The sequence below is a fragment of the Hypoxylon fragiforme genome, assembly GCF_022984875.1.
Source record: "Hypoxylon fragiforme strain CBS 206.31 chromosome Unknown GGS25scaffold_4, whole genome shotgun sequence".
In the NCBI taxonomy this organism is placed as follows: domain Eukaryota; kingdom Fungi; phylum Ascomycota; class Sordariomycetes; order Xylariales; family Hypoxylaceae; genus Hypoxylon; species Hypoxylon fragiforme.
In genome coordinates, this window is record NW_026054759.1 from 3,021,731 (window position 1) to 3,039,217 (window position 17,487).

At 47.3% G+C, this 17,487-nt stretch overlaps 6 protein-coding genes across 6 annotated transcripts; 4 read left to right on the forward strand and 2 right to left on the reverse strand.

The window, feature by feature from the left end:
* Window positions 1-1,351: 1,351 nt before the first annotated feature.
* Window positions 1,352-2,056, forward strand: GGS25DRAFT_248617 (uncharacterized protein). The gene is made up of 2 exons (XM_049257175.1): window positions 1,352-1,683; window positions 1,751-2,056. The coding sequence occupies exons 1-2, from the start codon at window positions 1,573-1,575 to the stop codon at window positions 2,000-2,002; spliced, it is 363 nt and encodes a 120-aa protein (XP_049118121.1). The 5' UTR covers window positions 1,352-1,572; the 3' UTR covers window positions 2,003-2,056.
* On the reverse strand, window positions 1,751-3,424 carry GGS25DRAFT_487727 (homoserine dehydrogenase-domain-containing protein). The gene is made up of 2 exons (XM_049260737.1): window positions 3,236-3,424; window positions 1,751-3,171 (listed from the first exon to the last, which is right to left on the reverse strand). The coding sequence occupies exons 1-2, from the start codon at window positions 3,270-3,272 to the stop codon at window positions 2,111-2,113; spliced, it is 1,098 nt and encodes a 365-aa protein (XP_049118122.1). The 5' UTR covers window positions 3,273-3,424; the 3' UTR covers window positions 1,751-2,110.
* Window positions 3,425-3,559: 135 nt separating this feature from the next.
* On the forward strand, window positions 3,560-5,015 carry GGS25DRAFT_487731 (uncharacterized protein). Its single transcript, XM_049260738.1, has one exon. It carries the CDS (start codon window positions 3,701-3,703, stop codon window positions 4,865-4,867), a length of 1,167 nt encoding a protein of 388 aa, XP_049118123.1. The 5' UTR covers window positions 3,560-3,700; the 3' UTR covers window positions 4,868-5,015.
* A 927-nt stretch (window positions 5,016-5,942) lies between these two features.
* Window positions 5,943-8,852, reverse strand: GGS25DRAFT_248677 (uncharacterized protein). The gene is made up of 2 exons (XM_049257176.1): window positions 7,396-8,852; window positions 5,943-7,295 (listed from the first exon to the last, which is right to left on the reverse strand). Exons 1-2 carry the CDS (start codon window positions 8,559-8,561, stop codon window positions 6,107-6,109), a joined length of 2,355 nt encoding a protein of 784 aa, XP_049118124.1. The 5' UTR covers window positions 8,562-8,852; the 3' UTR covers window positions 5,943-6,106.
* Window positions 8,853-11,506: 2,654 nt separating this feature from the next.
* Window positions 11,507-13,787, forward strand: GGS25DRAFT_487737 (PLP-dependent transferase). Its single transcript, XM_049260739.1, has 3 exons — window positions 11,507-11,621; window positions 11,731-12,661; window positions 12,802-13,787. The coding sequence occupies exons 2-3, from the start codon at window positions 11,814-11,816 to the stop codon at window positions 13,463-13,465; spliced, it is 1,512 nt and encodes a 503-aa protein (XP_049118125.1). The 5' UTR covers window positions 11,507-11,621; window positions 11,731-11,813; the 3' UTR covers window positions 13,466-13,787.
* A 1,833-nt stretch (window positions 13,788-15,620) lies between these two features.
* GGS25DRAFT_248793 (uncharacterized protein) lies at window positions 15,621-16,768 on the forward strand. The gene has a single exon (XM_049257177.1). The coding sequence runs from the start codon at window positions 15,924-15,926 to the stop codon at window positions 16,662-16,664; it is 741 nt and encodes a 246-aa protein (XP_049118126.1). The 5' UTR covers window positions 15,621-15,923; the 3' UTR covers window positions 16,665-16,768.
* Window positions 16,769-17,487: the final 719 nt, after the last annotated feature.

Consider the following 17,487-nt stretch of genomic DNA (forward strand, 5'->3'; position numbering starts at 1 on the left):
TAACCTTAGGGTACTTCAAGGTTGTATGTAAATAAATATCCGGTTTCCATCAGGTGTTTGTGTAACCACAATTCATGTTAATGCAGGCCGTCGTCCTGCTGTATTCAATGTTACCATCAAATTCAATGTTCATCATTCATGTAGGGTACCAAGTACATGCAGTACCTCGCTACCTACTACACTAGTACCTAGTAAATATATGTACACTAATCTTGATTGACTTCGGCTGCTTCGGTGCTACTAGGATGGGTAGTGTAGTAGACTTTTTCAGGGCGAGTGCACATGTTTTGAAGTTATTACATGCATGTGATGTTCAATGCCGTGACTTCCTCTATCCCCTTGACCGTCGCAAGGCAGCAGAGGCAGCAGATTACTATTATTAGTAACAGATACATCTCTTTCAACCCACTATACCCACAAATATCCATAACCCCATATATTGATCCATATTTTATTTCAATACAAACGCGGTACAAAGCTGGCCGGCGTTACCAACTTGAATTTAACATAAACCTTATTTTAAATGAAGCTATTCCCATTTACGGCTCGTACGTAAATGCACTTCAACGAAGCTCTAAACCAACCTTTAAACTTTAGAAGGGGTAGTTTCCGTGGCAGCTTTGTTAATTACGTAAAAGTCAGAATGTATCTTGGTGTTAGGTTTGTAAGGGAAACAATATTTGGGGACGTTTTTGCCGGGTTGAAAGGAAGCATATTAAATGTTGAAGGAAAAAAGACGCGATCCCGGTATAACATTTGTAATATGGCATTGTGTAATTCTAAGTACTGTTGGTACAAGTGGCGTGCGCAAAGTTTGGTGGGAAAGTATGTACCTACCGAATAATTGAATTTAATTGGACATTAGAAATATGGAGCGATGGGGAAATTGGCTTGGCTGTATCTTTTTCTAATAATAGTAATCTGCTGCCTCTGCTGCCTTGCGACGGTCAAGGGGATACATGTGCAGAAACAGACCTAGGATAGGTGAGTGAGTTACAGTAATAATGAGGTGATTGTAACAATCTCTGATTCTCTGAAGACCGGATCCGTACAAATGGAAACTTTTGGAAGTTAGAAGAGATAAGGCTCGAATGACCACCACGATATTTATACATAAGACATAAGACATAAGACATAAGATTGATTTGTTCAAGGATCGGATCGACAGGCACGCGGCATAGCTGCTTTCTCAGCTTCTTATTTCTTATTTGATTAGATCAAATCTCATTTGCATCTCGCTTTTTTTATTTTACTCCTTTCTTCATTTATAATACATTACACGCATAATTACTTGCATCATTTGTTATACCAAATATTATCATCGTGTATCTCTCTCACGCACACCTCTCGCGACCTCGGAATATATACTTAAACCTACGTACATACCATTGACCTGAATACATAATTATCCACACCTATCTTCAAAGTCCGATCACCTCTCAACCTTATCCGAGTTCGATAACGAAACATCGCGACATTGTGTGCACATTAGCTACTTATCCTTGACCCATGGGCCATCGCTACCATAATACTACGACAACTTAAAAAAGTTCAGCTCTGACCTTTTTCACCATGCACAAAATACCAACCGACATCACCATGGATTGGCTTTCTCACACTTTCCAGACTGGTCTGTTCCTGGACAATGTCTGGACCGCCATAACCTGGATCGCCTTCTTCTTCGTGTGTACCCAGTCTGCCCAAATCATGAAGTCCTTGATTCCTAACGTTTTTATTTACTATTCATTAGAAATTAGCAAGCTTCGCCTTTGTTGGCCCTCTCTTTGGCCTCATCATTTTCGATTTCTGTCTATGGATTTGGCGATTAATCCAACTCCAGCCGACAGACGAAGCCCAACCAAATCACATCACGATCGAGACTAAAGAGCAAAGAACCAACCCAACGGTGTCGCCCAACGGAACCAGTTCCGCGACAGCCCTATCCACTAACCCGGTCACGAGTCAGAGGCGCAATGTTTACTTGGGACAGACCGGCGACTAACGAGCAACGTCTTAACATTTTGGCTGCTAGGGCGACAACATAGAATTCAAGAATAATGCAAAAATAGATCATTGATAATACTTTCATTTTTAATACTCGAAATTTTAATTACGAGATTTGAGACAGTACTTTGATCAGGTCGCTGGTGACTCCCATGGCCGTCACTTCGCCCCCAGCACCACTGCCTTGTATGATGAGTGGGCTTGCTCCATACCTCTTGGTATAGAAATTAATGATGTTGTCGCTTCCTTTGAGCGCTGCGATCGGGTGCGATCTGTCGAACATCTCAAGGCCGACCTTGACAGCCTTCGTAGCTACATCAATACTACCCACGAATCGTACAACTTTGCCTTGCTTTTGAGCCTCAGCCTTGGTCTCCTCCATTTGAGAGTCGAATTCCGGAAGTCTCTGCAAAAACTCGTCGCCACTGGAGACGGAATCCAACTCCTTCGGAATCAGGCTTTGTACGGGGAAAGAAGTGGGTGATTCGATGGGCAACCCAGCCAATCGCGCAAGTATAGTTAGCTTCCTAGCCACATCGAGGCCGTTTAGATCGTCCCGAGGATCCGGTTCAGTGTATCCCAGCTCCTTCGCCTTCGTGACTTCGGCAGACCATTGGCCACCGGAACCCTCAACAGGGGCGAACGAGTTGAAGAGGAAGGACATGGTACCGCTGAATACACCCTCAATCTTGGTCACCTCGTCACCGGTTTCCACTAGGTCTTTGAGGGTGGAGATGACTGGAAGACCAGCACCGACAGAAGACTCGTGGTATACCTTGGCTCCAGATGTTGCAGCAGCCGTGAAGATATCCTGCCATAACTTGTACGATCCTGAAAAGGCCTTCTTGTTGGGTGTAACAATGCTGATACCGCGACTGAGGAAGAGAGGGTAGGTGTCGGCTACATCTTGGGAGCTGGTGTTGTCAACGAGAATGACTTTGGACGGAGCTGCAACCAGATAGTCGGCTAGACGAGGCAAGACCATGGGGGCCTTATCGGAGTTGGTGAGTTCTTGGATGGCATTGTCGATACCGATAGAAGAATAATCGTCGCTAAAAAGAGCCCTTTTGCTAGTGGAGATGTAGCAGAGACTCAGCTTGGGTGTCGGTCGTCTCTTCGAGAGTGCCTCGAGTTGAGAAAGGAAGGCTTTGCCAACGCCTCCAGCGCCTTTGTGACAGTGAATAAGTTAGCCAATTGGATAGCCTTGGTATTATTAGTGAAATTTATTTACCTATAACGGCAACAAAGACCCTATTAGTAGCAGCCATATTGTGAATTGTATTTCAGCGGCTTTTTTTTTTTTTTTTGTAAGAAGATGAGTATTTTGCGTATCTAAACGTGGGGTAAATCTCAAAAGGTCTTCAGTTCAGTACCCATCTAGGTATTAGGTAGCCGATGGCGGGGCATTTCACCTTAAAACCTGGAAGTTAGTTAACTATACATAGTGGAGCAAGCTTTGCTGGGAACTGCCCCGTTAAAATACTAAGTTCTTGGCACTACGCACCTAAACATCTTACTGATTCTTACTACCTGGTACCACTACGAAGTACCTCCACGTGCCCATACAGTGGAAATAACTTCAACCTTTATTCAATCACCTTCAAACACCGCGCCACCTAACAACATATCCCTTTAGGGGGTTTGATATTTTCCTCTTCTCCAGTAGCAAAAGCCGAAAGAATTAGTTTCGTTCAATATGCCACAAGACCCAAATCTGTACGGCCAACGTCCGTCCAAACGGCAAAAGAAAGAGATCCCGTTATCCAGCTCTCTCGACTTTACCTCTCAACTCAGCTCCCTCCTTTCCACGTCAGCCTCCAACTCCGCATCCCCCAGTTCCGTGGCAACTTCCGGCCGCCTCCGCCCATCTAAGAACAAAGACGACATATTCTCCGTCAAGGCAAAGCGGAAAGCGGGAGCATCCGCGCCGGGGAGAGATGGAGACGACAATAGGAGTAGGAATAGGAATAGTAAAGATGGAGCGAAGATCTCGCTGAAGGATGTTCGTGGCACAGAGGAAGAGAAACAGGACCATGCGCGTGCACGTCGAAAGATGGAGGAAAAGGCCCGCCTGTATGCTGCCATGAAGCGCGGCGACTACATCGCGAAAGAAGGCGAGACAGCACCCCTCGTCGACTTCGACCGCAAGTGGGCCGAAACACACCCCGGAAACGGTGACGCCCCCCACCAAGACAACTCCAGTTCCGGAAGCGACAACGACTCAGACGAAGAGGAGGCCGACAACGAGATGGTCGAGTTCAAGGACGAGTTCGGGCGCACGCGCCGCGCGACCCGCACCGAAGCCCTCCGCCTCGAGCGGCAGCGGCACCGCAGCGCCCTCGGCGCCGCCGAGCTCGAGTCCATGGCCGCGAAGCCCACCCGGGCGCCCGAGCGCCTCATCTTCGGCGACGTCATCCAGTCCGCCGCCTTCAACCCCGAGCACGACACCCTCGACCGCATGGCCGACCTCGCCGCCAAGCGCGACAAGGAGCCCACCCCGCCCCCTGACACCCACTTCGACGGCGCCGCCGAGATCCGCACAAAAGGTGTCGGCTTCTACCAGTTCAGTCAGGACTCCGCGGCGCGGCGCGAGGAAATGCAGAATCTGAGCAGGGAGAGGGAGACCACGGAGCGCGTGAGGAGGGACAGGGAGAAGGCGCGCGAGGATAGGCGGAGGGAGATCGAGGAGAGGAGGAGGAGGATCGGGGCGAAGCGCGCGGAGAAGATGGCGGAGAATTTCTTGGATGGGTTGGCTGGGGCGATGGCTGGAGGCGGCGGCAGCGGTGACTTCGGTTCTGGTAGTGGTATGGGTGATGCTCCTGTTGACGATGGCAAGAAGCAAGAGGAGACGAAAGAAGAGTAAAGGCTAATAATAGTATTTCATCTACTAAGTCTACATACGGGGCATTATAAAGATAAAGGTTCAGGATGGTTATAAGCGTATTAGATACCGGGCGGTAACTAATGTACCTATGAGATAAAAATAATTTGAAGATCCCCCCCCCCCCTTTTCGCAACGCATCGTCATATTTACGATATTTTTCTTTTCATAGTCTTACGAATGAGAAAGACCGTGTTCAACTTATTTACTGATGTTTTGTCTTGTATCCTTTAACTCATCTTCCTCTTCTCCTTTACTTTTTCGTCTTGGTTCTATTTACATTACCCCTTTTCATAACAGTACCCAGGTATCTATCTACCTTTGTGCTGGCACTACATACAAGAACGCTCCTCCATCATCATCATCAGCTATGTGTCTAGGTTCCTATACTTCCCGTCCTTTTCTCTACCCTAGGTGCTAAAGGATTGCATCTACTACTAGTAGTACATACATCCCTAATTTATACTAACCCATACTTCCACGCCCCTGAAATTCCCAAAGTAAAGATTCACCATCAATCATACACACATGACACAGAAATAAAATAAATTCCCGTTCCAAAATTATCAATTCATACTACAATACCTATATAGATAGGTATCTCGAATCTTGAATCTCGATTCGATCCATGCGGCTATATACCTAGATAACGACATAACGTGTGCCTATTTATCTATAAGCCACTTTCTTTTTGCCTGCCTTACCTACTCAGTAAATATTTATAAAAACACGAGTGAACAGAGAAAGAAAATAGAAGAAGAAAATGACACTATAGATATGATGACAAGCCCCCCCTTTCCCTTTCCTATCGACGACGACGACAGCAAGAAAACATTTCGCGACCCAAATACTAAAACAAACACTTGGTTCGCCGCCGTGTACCCAAACGCCATACGTAACCTGCCCACCGCGCAACAATGAGATTTAGATTCGGGGATACGAGTAGACAGTAAATAAGATAGGCAAGGAAAAAGTCGGCGGTTTCTGCCGTTTTTCCCCCCTTAAATAAAACAGCACCCCTCTTGCCTGTGGGTGTGGAAATATAATAAAAAGCTTCCCCTGAACGCCATAATGTGAATGCGCTGCAGTCTCGTAAGACAATGACGATGCTATATACAGTTGATTTTCAGCTTGCTTCTTCGCTTCAATATACTCAAACTCCGAGAGAGACAAATATGGTCCTTCTTTCTCATACGGGGCCACGTATAGACCATTCGGCGTTCATGTGAGCCACCACATGCAGCCGCATTCGCTCATCTCGGTACCTTTAGCGGTACCCCGAATGCCCAAGTAATGATCCATGAAACTCCGTTTTGAATTTTCTGCGGAAGGGGGGGGTGGTTCGCCAAAGATCTTTTCGTCTTCGTCTATGTAAACTTCGACTTGTTGGCCCTTGGAGTCTAGGACAGGAATTGCTGGCTCGCCTTCGCCGACAATCTGAACCTGGCGGCATACCGGCTTGATCGCCGTGGAGTCACTATTGCGACGTTCTTCGACCTTGATGACCCGTGGGTACACGGACATAAGGGGGGGCATAGGAAAGTCGATATCAAATGGCCCGGATGCAGATGCGTCTGGAGATAAATTGGTGGTTGACGTGGCGCCACTATCGGTCGTCGGTGTGGATGGAGTATGATCTTGAGGGTCGCCATGGGGCCCCAGTGAAAGTTCACTAAAGTCGCCGCTATCCCCAATGCCCGTCGGTGTCGGCGTAGTCTGTGCGGTCGGGGTCGTGATCAGTCCACCGCCAGCATTCACGCTAGAAGAGGCCACTGGTGTGCTTGACATCGAACTAGCGTCAAGTGGGCGGCTAAAGCTATTGTTCTGCTCGGCATATATAAACGTCTCCAGTATGGTATTATTCCACTGACAGATCCATGGTTTATCCCCGGTGAGAGCCATAACTCCCTTTCGCTTATAGTCGTTAAACATTCGACGACGATTTTCGGCAGTCAATGAGGGAGAAGGAGCCCCAAGTGATAGGTGCTGCTCAGGCACGATAACAGTTTTGTTGTAGGCGACGGCAAAGTTCCACGCTGGACCTCGAGGAAATTCGTATAGGTCATTAACAAGCCTAAGCGTCACGCCAGTCAGGTCGGGCGGTTGCATTCCATAAGAGTAGACGTAGTTGTCCATAGTCCAGGTGTCGTTGTAGTTAAAGCCGAAGGAGTAGTCCGATGTGTTTGGTTGGTTAGGTAACCTTTGAATTTTCATGGAGAGATGGGATAAGACAATATTACAGCTCCACGCTTGGGCAAGCGTCGAGTCAGTAAAGCAGGTGTTAGACATTCGATTGTTTCGAAGAGGCATGGCGAATTCTCCCTCTTGCAGTGGTGGCGTAGTAGGTGATAAGGTACTAAGAGGTTGTGTATCCCAGTCATTACCAGGTGTTGCCAAAGGCAAAGGTGGTCTAGACACAAATTTAGCATTAGAAGCCTAAAAAAAAAAAAAAAAAAAAGGAAAGGAAAGGGGTATAAAGGAAAAGAGAAAAGAGAAAAGGCCTCTCTTACCTATCTGGAGGTGGTTTCTTTTTGAAATGGGGGTTGACAAGAGTGCCAACAACAGCGCCGAGAATTACTCCCACCAATACAAGGACGATAGCAGCGAGTATAATAGCCCAGCATGGGACGATACCCCAAACCCTCCTTTTGGCAGTTACTTGCCAGTCTTTCAATGATTTTTTCTCGTCCGAGACCTCTGCCCTTGCTCCGTCACCTTCTCCTCCTAATGTTGACCCTGAAACATTATTTAGCTGGCGCTGGCTGCTCTCGGACGTAAAGCTGCGGACAGATAGTCGAGATTGAGGTGAGTTCGCGTCGCGTAAATCCTCTGTCGACGCGAATTCGGGGTCCCTCGTGGCTATTCCGATACCCCCGGCGCCCGGAATTGCTAGCATAGGTTGCACGGGCACCGGTGCTGGTTGAGGTGTGTCCAAGCCCATGGCTTTCCTATTATACGTCTCCTCTGGATACCTCGTGTAAGGGGGTAGTTGTTCGGTATGCCCGTCAGGGCCAATTAAGTCCGCAACGTCTTCCCCGTCTGGTCCGATTCTTCGTTGGTAGTTGTCGGTTGTCCCTGGGAAGCCAACGTTGATTTCTCCTGGCGGCGTCGGATTAGATACTCCACCCGTTTCTGCGATGGTGTTTTGGGGGTACATCTGGTATGGATGCGCCGGGCCGCGAGGACCATTGTACGACCGCTCTGAGATGGGCGCAGTCGAGGTGGTCGCCAAACTAGCCGTTCGTGCAACTCGAACATTCTGAGGGTACATCTGATACGGATGCGAAGGACCAGATGGGCCGTCATACGGATCCTCCGGGTCAACAAATGGCGATAATGTTGAACCAGTCGAGTCTCTACTGGGTGTCCTATTACTCTCCGACACTGTCGACGACCCATCATGCTGCAGAGATAAAGAATCATTTCGACGATGCGGTTTGGTAATACTCGACGGTCGCGGCGGTGGGATCTGTGCCGTAGGATGATGATCCTGTGGCAGGGTGGATGGCATTGATATTTGAGTATGTGGCGCCTCCATCGGACGAAAGCCATCTGCAATTCCCATTGCCTGCAGGTCGTAATCGTCATCGTCGACCTGTGTGTTAGAAAACCTCAGGGATGCTCTGAGCGATGAGCTACGGTCCAATTCGGACGCTTTGTCGTTGGTGGCGCCCATTGCCGCTGTCTGGGGTGAATCTAGGGGATCACTTCTGTGGGTGCGAATGGACAGAAGATGCCATGCAGCATCAGAGGCACGAGAAACGACGACCTTGACGCCAGAAGGTCATCGAGTATTGTTAACCAGATGGGTTCCAGCCTATTTGGTGATATATTTCGATATATATATTTGAGTTATTTCCTGAAGTCGTTGATCCGGGGGGTCGAGTGTCGAATGTCGAGTTGTCGAGTTCGGTCGATCGTAAAAGTTCGAATGTTGCCAATTGCAAGTTGTCTGTTGTGTAAGACGAGTTGTGTGAATGGGACTTGGACTGGGACTGGGACTGGGACTGGGACTAGGAACTGGGACCAGTGAATGGGACCAGTGAATGAATGAATGGGACCAGCCGACAAGTTAGAAAACAGCCGTTCTACCCAGCGTTCTTACCCAGCGTTCTTACCCAGTACCGCACCTAATACCTTACAGTCCTTACCTGCCTTACCTGCCTAGTACATAGTACTAACTATCTACTAGGTATTATTACTAGCCCTGGAAGTATGTCCTTCAGACTCCTTCTAGGTATGGGCATGTATTGTACTACATGGCATACCTTGTCTGCCCAGTAGCTACTACCCACCCAGTTAGTTTCAGTGGACTACTTAGACGTAGTGGCTGTACGGGTTCGGCACAGGGAGCCCCAGTTTACGATCAGGGGCCAGATACTGGAACTAGTGGGTTTCGGACTTTGGAGAGGGGGGTAAGGGCCTGGGTGAAGTACTGCAGTCATAGCCAGTCTAACCTCATTGGCGCGTTATTTACATTGGATGGTCCGGCGGAGGGAAGGGATGATGATGATTATCTACATACATAATAGTGTACCTCAAACTGTATATATATATATTATGTACTCCGTACCCATACACTTGATACATATTGTATCATTGATGTATTGATGTATGTACTGTAGGTTCAATGTTAGGATCAATTGTGTGTGAGTTATTTTCTCTTCCCTTCAACTTTTATGGATTTGCTTGCTTTCCTTTTTCAAGATTTTACTATCCAAGTTGTAAGTTGCTTGATACTATGTTATCTATCTACAAATCCATTCTAACGATACTGGGCAAGTGTCGTTACATTCTTATGCCTGTATGTAAAGATACTACCAAGGTAGGTATTTAATTATATACGATATACGAGTTGTGTGCAATGCTAGTTAGAGGCGTATAATGCGACGAGAACTTCAAGGTTGCGTCGAACTTTTTTTTGAAAGTGAAAGCAACCTTGGAACATGAAAGCCAGCAAGATTTGAATTTTGGATTAGCAAGGTACTGTACCTAGATATCATAGATGAGTCGATCGGTTGGTCTCGCCCAATTTTCTTTCCTTTCCTTTCACACTCATCAAGGCATGAGGGCTCCATTCGATCTCTTGGCGATGACACTTTAAGGTTATTGTTAAATGTGCGAAGTTGGAAGGCCGAAAAACATGAAGACTTTGAGAGTTTGAGCGCCCGGTCGTTGATGATTTCAATATATTGGCCTTGTCCACGATCGAGATTCTCTCTTCCCAACATTCTTCCCAATCACCTTAGTAGTCCTTCTACTTGTCCTCATTGTCAAAGCGTATGTATAAAAAGCTTTTATCCAATTTGCAATTCACCATATTGTTGTATAATGGCATCAGAGGGGACTGTGGTTGACGGTTTGACGGTTTGACGGTAATATGTAACCAGTTGAGCCTATTTGTAAGTTTTTCGTAGAAATAATCCCGGATGGCGGCACGAGGCCGCACATGATAAATGAACTTAATGAAGAGAGGGGGGCGTGCAGATAGATCTCGGTTGCGTGAACTACTACATGTACATATTAGGTAGGTCAATAGATACATAAGGAAGGCAGGTATCAGATATGTACCAGGTCTGTAGGTTACCTACAAGAAGGTACATCCATTGATGTATTCAATGCTACTAACTACTATGTAACAAGAACATTATGAATACAGCCGGGTTCCGGACGAAGTGGAGTTTTGAGCAATTTTACTGGTTTTTTCCCTTCGTCTTTTTTTTTTATATTAGTTACTGGCTCTTCTATCCAGAAACCACATGTGCAGCTGTCTCCTCTTCTCTCCTCCTAGCCAGACACCCAGCTATGTTTATTTAATGGTTAAAGCGTAAATGTGGCATTGGGCCATTATAGCTGTTGAAAGTTTAAGAATCTACTGCCGATTATGTATCATTGAAGCACTACAATATCTGCACTTTAGGGTGAACCTATGTAGAATAGTATTGTACAACATTATACATATATACAATTCTACCTAAACTACCGGTACATACACATGTATATGTACGAGACACTCCGTGGCCCCAGGCCCGTACTACATGTGTCAGTAGGTAGGTACTAAGCGGCGGACTGGACTCGATGTCGGCACTTATGATACCTGCCCCTGAGCGGGTCAAGCTTCTCTTTATAGATCTCCCAGGGACAACTTGTACTAACTTGAACTAAAGTCGCAGATATTGAAAGCACAAACACCAACAACACATAATTAGTGGAGTAAAATACATACTGTACAATACAATACAGTACAATACAATACAATATCTTACATAAGACAGGTATGCTGTGTTGCTACTAGAATTATGAGGTTTTCAACATTCTACGCGCGCTTTCTCAACTTTGAAGATAATGCGGCAGATATGGTACCGGGCTATTAGTTAGATTACGGGAAAGGGACATCGAACTACAAAGACCTAATCGTGTTTAAAGCACGCAATCGAGATATGAACCATGACTTACCGTCTACATACCCATACCTCGTACTTACATAAAGTGCCTACCTAGTAACATACTACTAGGTATTGTACATAACTAATTGGTTGCATAAATAAACCTTGGACTTTTTGGATTTTTCTTTTTCTTTTTTTCTTTCTAACCCAGAACCTAATCTACCTCCCAGGTCCCCCCTAACCTTATGTAGTCCTACATATAGAGCTTAGTCGGGACCGTTACTAGGTACATGCTATAAATGATGTATTATTCATGTCTAGGGGCCTTTGCTATCTTTAGATTCGTGTAGGTTAGGCATGTATGAATGTTGAATAACTATAGTTATATGTTAACTAATATGTCGTAGTTGTCTAACTAATTCACAAAATTAAGTAAGTACATATCTAAGTATGGGATAGGATGACCTAATCATTCAGTGCGACGCACACGCCCCTATATGTATATACGTGGTAGGTAACAGAGTTACATGTTATATTGATTCATGAATATGTGTATATCTACATACGTCTTACATACATCGGTTCGTGTACAACATAATCCACGTTCTAGGCATGATCATGGTTACCACGAGCCTTACATGGTACCGTCTTACCGTGCTTGGTTTACTCAGCTTTATCTTCAAAATTCTCTTCATATCTCCCTAGCGTATCTCGCTATCATGAGGGCGTCCTTTGGGAGGAGCATGCGTGAGGCCCACTTCAACTTTGCCTCTTCCTACACCCCATTAAATCATGGTTCCTTCGGAGCCTCCCCTTCGCGTGTTACGGGATATCAAACATTCCTACGGGGCCAAACCGAAAAAGAGCCCGACACCTTCATCCGCTTCACCTATCCCACACTCCTGCGGGAATCAAGGAGGACCATCGCCCCCCTGCTAGGAGTAGAGACGGACGAAGTCGTCTTCGTGCCCAATGCTCTCACTGCGATAAACACCGTCTTGAGGAACTTAACCTACCAAAATGGCGATGTCATACTATACTTTAGTACCATATATGATTCATGTCTAAAGACTATGCAGTCGCTTGAAGAGACCACCAATGTGAGAGGATACTGCATTGATCTGGTTTATCCCGTGGAGGACGATGAGATTTGCGAGAAATTCCTTGCGGCCGTTCTCGAGACTCGGCGTCAAGGCAGGACCACCAAGCTAGCCATGTTTGACACGGTTCTTACTTTTCCTGGAGTGCGATTCCCATGGGAACGCGTGACACAGATATGCAAAGAACACGACATCCTTAGTTGCATAGATGGTGCGCATGGGATAGGTCATATTGATTTGCGTCATCTAAATGAAGTCGGGCCTGATTTCTTGATAACTAATTGCTACAAGTGAGCGCCACCCCTTTTTCCTTTTTTTTTCTTTTTCTTTTTCTTGCTTACTTCGACCTCGGCTCTCCTCCATCCTCTAGTCATCACTACCTGCCTAACCAATGGCCATTGTAAACTAAACGTGTTGTAACGATACGCAGGTGGCTTATGGTACCTCGCGGCTGCGCGGTGTTATACGTACCTTATCGTAACCAGGCTTTGATTAGGACGACATATCCAACCGCGGAAGGCTATTTGCCAGTTAGTGAACGCGAGTCGCTATCCCCGACACGTTATTTCGTCCAGCTATTCGAGAAGGTATCTACTGTGGATACTACACCATACGTTTGTGTCCCTGAAGCGTTGGCCTTCCGGGCCCACGTTTGTGGCGGCGAGGAGCAGATACGTGAATATTGCATCCGCTTGGCACGAGAGGGCGGAGAAGTAATGGCAGCTATGATGGGAACCGAGGTTCTCAAGAGCAAAAAGGGGCCTCTTCGGGATTGTTGCTTCACTAACGTGAGACTGCCCCTGGATGTGACGGAAGAGCAGGAGAGCGCGAAGGATACAGGCAAGATCCCGGCCAGAGAAGCGAAGGCCGTGGCCGACTGGATCACCAAGACCTCCGTGGAAGAATTCCATACATTCATACCAGCGAGGTATTACGCCGGCGCCTTTTGGGTTAGGATATCTAGCCAGATCTACCTCGAACGAAGCGATTTTCAGTGGGCTGCCAATGTCCTACTTGATCTCTGTAGCCGAGTGAAAAAAGGACAACACTTAGTCTCTGTAGCTAGTAACAAAGGGACAATTCTTACACCCTAGGTTCGGTGTGTCTGTTTGAGAATGAAGTTGTGTAGAGAGAAAATTGCCAAAGACGACTGAATTTCCTTTCAAAGGCTAGTAGTCATGATACGTACCTGTGTAAGGGGGGTGAAGACAACACTTAATTATCTAAACTCTGCAAAACTAAACCGACAGACGTTCCAAGATACTAACCTAGGTATGTAACCGCCCGTGCTTACATAGCAGGATACAATATAATTTTAGCAAAGACGTACATACACTATGTAGGCATGTAAGGAGTTCCGGAAATGTTACCCAATCAATTTTCTGTGGCTGATTTTCGCTCGTCGGTGTATGCCCTGCGTGGGGGGTATGAGGTAGGTATAGGAGATATGTATTAGGAGATATATTAGGAGCTGTAAGAGCTGTGAGATGTTAGATGTGAGATGTCAAATCTCAAATATCACATGTTTCATCTCCGTCCAAGGCCATTGAAAATCCATACAATTGATAGGTCAATTGGCGGCGTGAACTTGGTTGGCGTACTGTAGGTACTAGGTAGGAATGGTATGCATACATTACATTACATTGAAATGTAAGCTTCACTTTCGTCATCCATCATCCATCAACCATGAACTAGAACTAGACGAGGATACACACCGTCTTACCTATCACAACGGCATTGCGTATCATCCGACTGCACCCCAGAATCAAGTTTAGGTAAGTCGGAGAAAAGGGTTCTCTTTTCTCGAAGGTCTCGAAGGACATTTGATGTTTAGGATGGCACGTCTGATAGCCAATCAAAATAAGTCATCACCACTGGTCGGAACGGAGCCGGGGCGAAAGAAATCCCACTCAAAAGCAAACGGAGAAGGCCAATACATTTGGAGTTCGGAACACGCGAGGGTAAATTCCAACGTTGCTAGGGTTGTATCTCTCCTCCTTCTCCTCTTCTCCTCAAAGCATACCCTCCCTACCTTACCCATTTCCTCTTTCTTTTCGGGCGTAGTACTAATTAATTAGGTATTTATGTAGGAATGAATTTACCTAGGTTAGTGGGCACCCCCCTTTTCACCTTGGTAGGTTTAGGCAGTATGTAGGATATAAGTAGGTATCTAATAGTATGAGGGCCCCCAAGTCTATAGGCCCAGGTGCCTAGGTGCCTAGGTGCTTACCTTTTACCTATTCCCTCACGAGACAGCTACATAGCTAGCTTTCCCCAGAAATCCTACCTAGCAAAGCTGGGCGAATGAGGCTCAATCAGAAGCAAGAAGTGTGGGCATAGGAGCTTAACATACCTACGATTTTGGTTTGGTTCAGCAAAGGCAATAGCTCATCTATTCTACTGCCGCTGTCATTGGATCAGTCCCTTAGTTTCGACCCGGGAAACGGGGCGACCGTGACTTTTCGTGTTCATTCTCGCCCGTAATTCGTAGTTGAGCCGACTTTGACTCAGGTGTACTGCATTGCAGCAATGCACAGATTTCCCTCTCACACCACCACCATCTCCTCCTCCTCCTTCTTGCCCCCCAAATCTCATGGGCGATAGTAGGGCAAGCGATACGTGAGTGGCTTACCGATTTGGTTTGCAAGAGAGAGGCAGAAAGAAAGGGAATGGTAGATTACGGATGAGGCTTCCCTTGGTATCATCCGCACGAGATGCTCTCATCCACTGACACATCTTCCTACCAACTGCATAGGTAGGTACCTACCTACATGATAAATCCAACCTCGAGGAAAAGGGCAGAGGGCAGAGGCTTACCTGATTAGAATGCATCTGCATCCTTGTTAGCCAGTTCTGCCAATTCCCGTCGAATCGATCGTTGTGCTCACCGTGGCTTACACCCCACCAATCTCCATCGCCGGCATATACCACAGTAGCGAGATGCATGAGGTGCAGGGGGAGAGGTCGCCCGCGCACCACGGACGCCGTCGCTGATAGGCAGACAAGCTCTGCCCTGCCCTGCCTGCCTGGGGAGCCTCCTGAACTGAGCGTTGGCACTTAACATACATACATACATATCTACGTATATTTTTACATACATTTATACCTGACGTACATGGCCAACACAGTCCTGAAAAGGTTCACGGTGTCTACCTAGTATGCAAGATATGTATCGCACACCCCCCAGTCGTCATGTCATAGAAATATGTATAGGTGCTCTTCCCGGACTGACTGACGGACTAAACCTCTTCGCCTCGTTTTCCTGGCTCTTCTAAACCACCTAGCCTATAAGTTGTTTAGCCACTGCTGTCATCACCATCACCATCGTCACTGTCCCACTTCAGATTCATGTTCACCTAGCCCTTTGCCAACAAGGACGACCCCTGTTTACGTACATACCTAGGTACTACGCTTCGAAGCAAACGATATTTTCTTTCTTTTCTATTATTGGCTTTTCTTTCTTGGGTTTCGCCCTCCCCCTATATTGCCATTTCGGCACACTACTATATAAGTCCAGCCCGCAATCCCCCTACCTACCTACCTACCTCCACCATGAGCCAGCGTCCCGAGTTCCGACGCCCAGGTTCCGCAGCCTCGGACACCTCGTCGTTCTACTCGTCGCGCTCAGGGTCGTCACTATCGTCGCACGGATCCTCGTCATCCGCAGGGTCGGCGGTCGACTCGCTGTACTCGGTCTGGTCGTCCTCGGAGTCGGACTCGTTCGTGTGGCGGGACGACCCGTGGGGGTTCTACGGCGTCGGCGGCGCCGTGACGCGGTACGCCGACGACCGCGACGACCGGCGCCGGCGGTTCGCGTCGCACGTCCTGAGCGGGCCGTTCGCCCAATTCTACAAGCGGCAGCGCCAGAAGCAGCATCATCACTCCTCGTCCTCGTCCCGCCCCCGCGCTAGCTACGTCAGCGTCACCGCCGCCGGACGACCAGGTCCCGGAAAATTCCAGCAGCAGCACCATCCACCACCCCAATTCCACCCGGGGCCCGGCGGCGTCGAGCCCCAGTTCCACCAGGAGCCGCCGCCGCAATTCTACCCCCAGGATCAGCAGCAGTTCCACCAGCCTCAACAGCAGCACTTCTACGGGGGACAGCAACAGATGCCACCACCTCCACCACCCCCCCCTCCTCCGCCAATGCAGCCAGCTGGCGGACCGGCAGGCTTCGAGAACGGGTTTATCCAGCTCGGTGGTGGCGGGGGCGCGCCGCTGCCGCAACAGCAGCCTATGGACCACGATCCGTGGAACCAGGGAGGAGCTGTGTACGGAGAAGTCTACGATTAACCAGAAGTAACAAAAAACTACAAAAAAAAAAAAAGCCTCGGGGTTTTATAGTTTTTCGGTTTTTTTTTACTATTACTTAACTGTTACCTGCCTACCTCCCCACCACCCCCCTTTTTCTCCCCTGGGAATTTTAAGCAATTGAGCGACATATCACGAGAAACGATCTCTATTCTACGTGTTTATATTATTATATTATTTTGTTTTTGGTATGAGTGTAGTTGGGGAGTTTCTAGATACTTTGTGGGTTTTTTTTTTTTTTGGGAAGGGTGGTTTTGAACCTCTGAGTTGGAAACGGCGTTTGATCAAGGTGGAAATCCCGTACGCGGGACAAGAGCAATGGATGGGATCCATCGCTACCTACATTTTTTTCTGGGGACGGCCAAAATGGCCTACATACCTGCCTACCTGCCTACCTAGGTGCCTAATGAGGCATACCTTTACTTAGGCAGGTTAGGTAGACACCTACATAGATGCCTATCTATATAGGTGCCTATGTAGGTATGTACCTACCTATAGCGTGTACCGTTATGTGAGTAAGTATGTGGTGAGCCGCAAGAAAGAAAGGGGAAAGGCTTCATTGATTGTGGGGAGAAGGGAAAAAAAGAGGGGAGCGGGAACAACGAGGGCCAGTCTCGTTTATTTTCCTTGCCAGAAAAAAAAAGATCAGGGCAAGAAATGACAGAAGCAAGACAAAAAGCAAGACAGAAAAAGCCAGAACCCGATATGCGAGACGCGAGAAATAGGGGGAGGGGAGGGGCGAAAGCAGTAAACTTACATACCTACATCCTCCAGGGCTACATGTAGGGTATGTAGGTACCTAATG

Coding starts and splice junctions, on each gene's coding strand:
- GGS25DRAFT_487727 (XM_049260737.1), bottom strand. CDS start 3,272: ATGGCTGCTACTAATAGGGTCTTTGTTGCCGTTATAG. Junction 3,172..3,235: donor GGTCTTTGTTGCCGTTATAG/GTAAATAAATTT, acceptor ACTGTCACAAAG/GCGCTGGAGGCGTTGGCAAA.
- GGS25DRAFT_248617 (XM_049257175.1), top strand. CDS start 1,573: ATGCACAAAATACCAACCGACATCACCATGGATTGGCTTTCTCACACT. Junction 1,684..1,750: donor CCTGGATCGCCTTCTTCTTC/GTGTGTACCCAG, acceptor ACTATTCATTAG/AAATTAGCAAGCTTCGCCTT.
- GGS25DRAFT_248793 (XM_049257177.1), top strand. CDS start 15,924: ATGAGCCAGCGTCCCGAGTTCCGACGCCCAGGTTCCGCAGCCTCGGAC.
- GGS25DRAFT_487737 (XM_049260739.1), top strand. CDS start 11,814: ATGAATATGTGTATATCTACATACGTCTTACATACATCGGTTCGTGTA. Junction 12,662..12,801: donor TTGATAACTAATTGCTACAA/GTGAGCGCCACC, acceptor AACGATACGCAG/GTGGCTTATGGTACCTCGCG.
- GGS25DRAFT_487731 (XM_049260738.1), top strand. CDS start 3,701: ATGCCACAAGACCCAAATCTGTACGGCCAACGTCCGTCCAAACGGCAA.
- GGS25DRAFT_248677 (XM_049257176.1), bottom strand. CDS start 8,561: ATGGGCGCCACCAACGACAAAGCGTCCGAATTGGACCGTAGCTCATCG. Junction 7,296..7,395: donor AAGAAACCACCTCCAGATAG/GTAAGAGAGGCC, acceptor ATTTGTGTCTAG/ACCACCTTTGCCTTTGGCAA.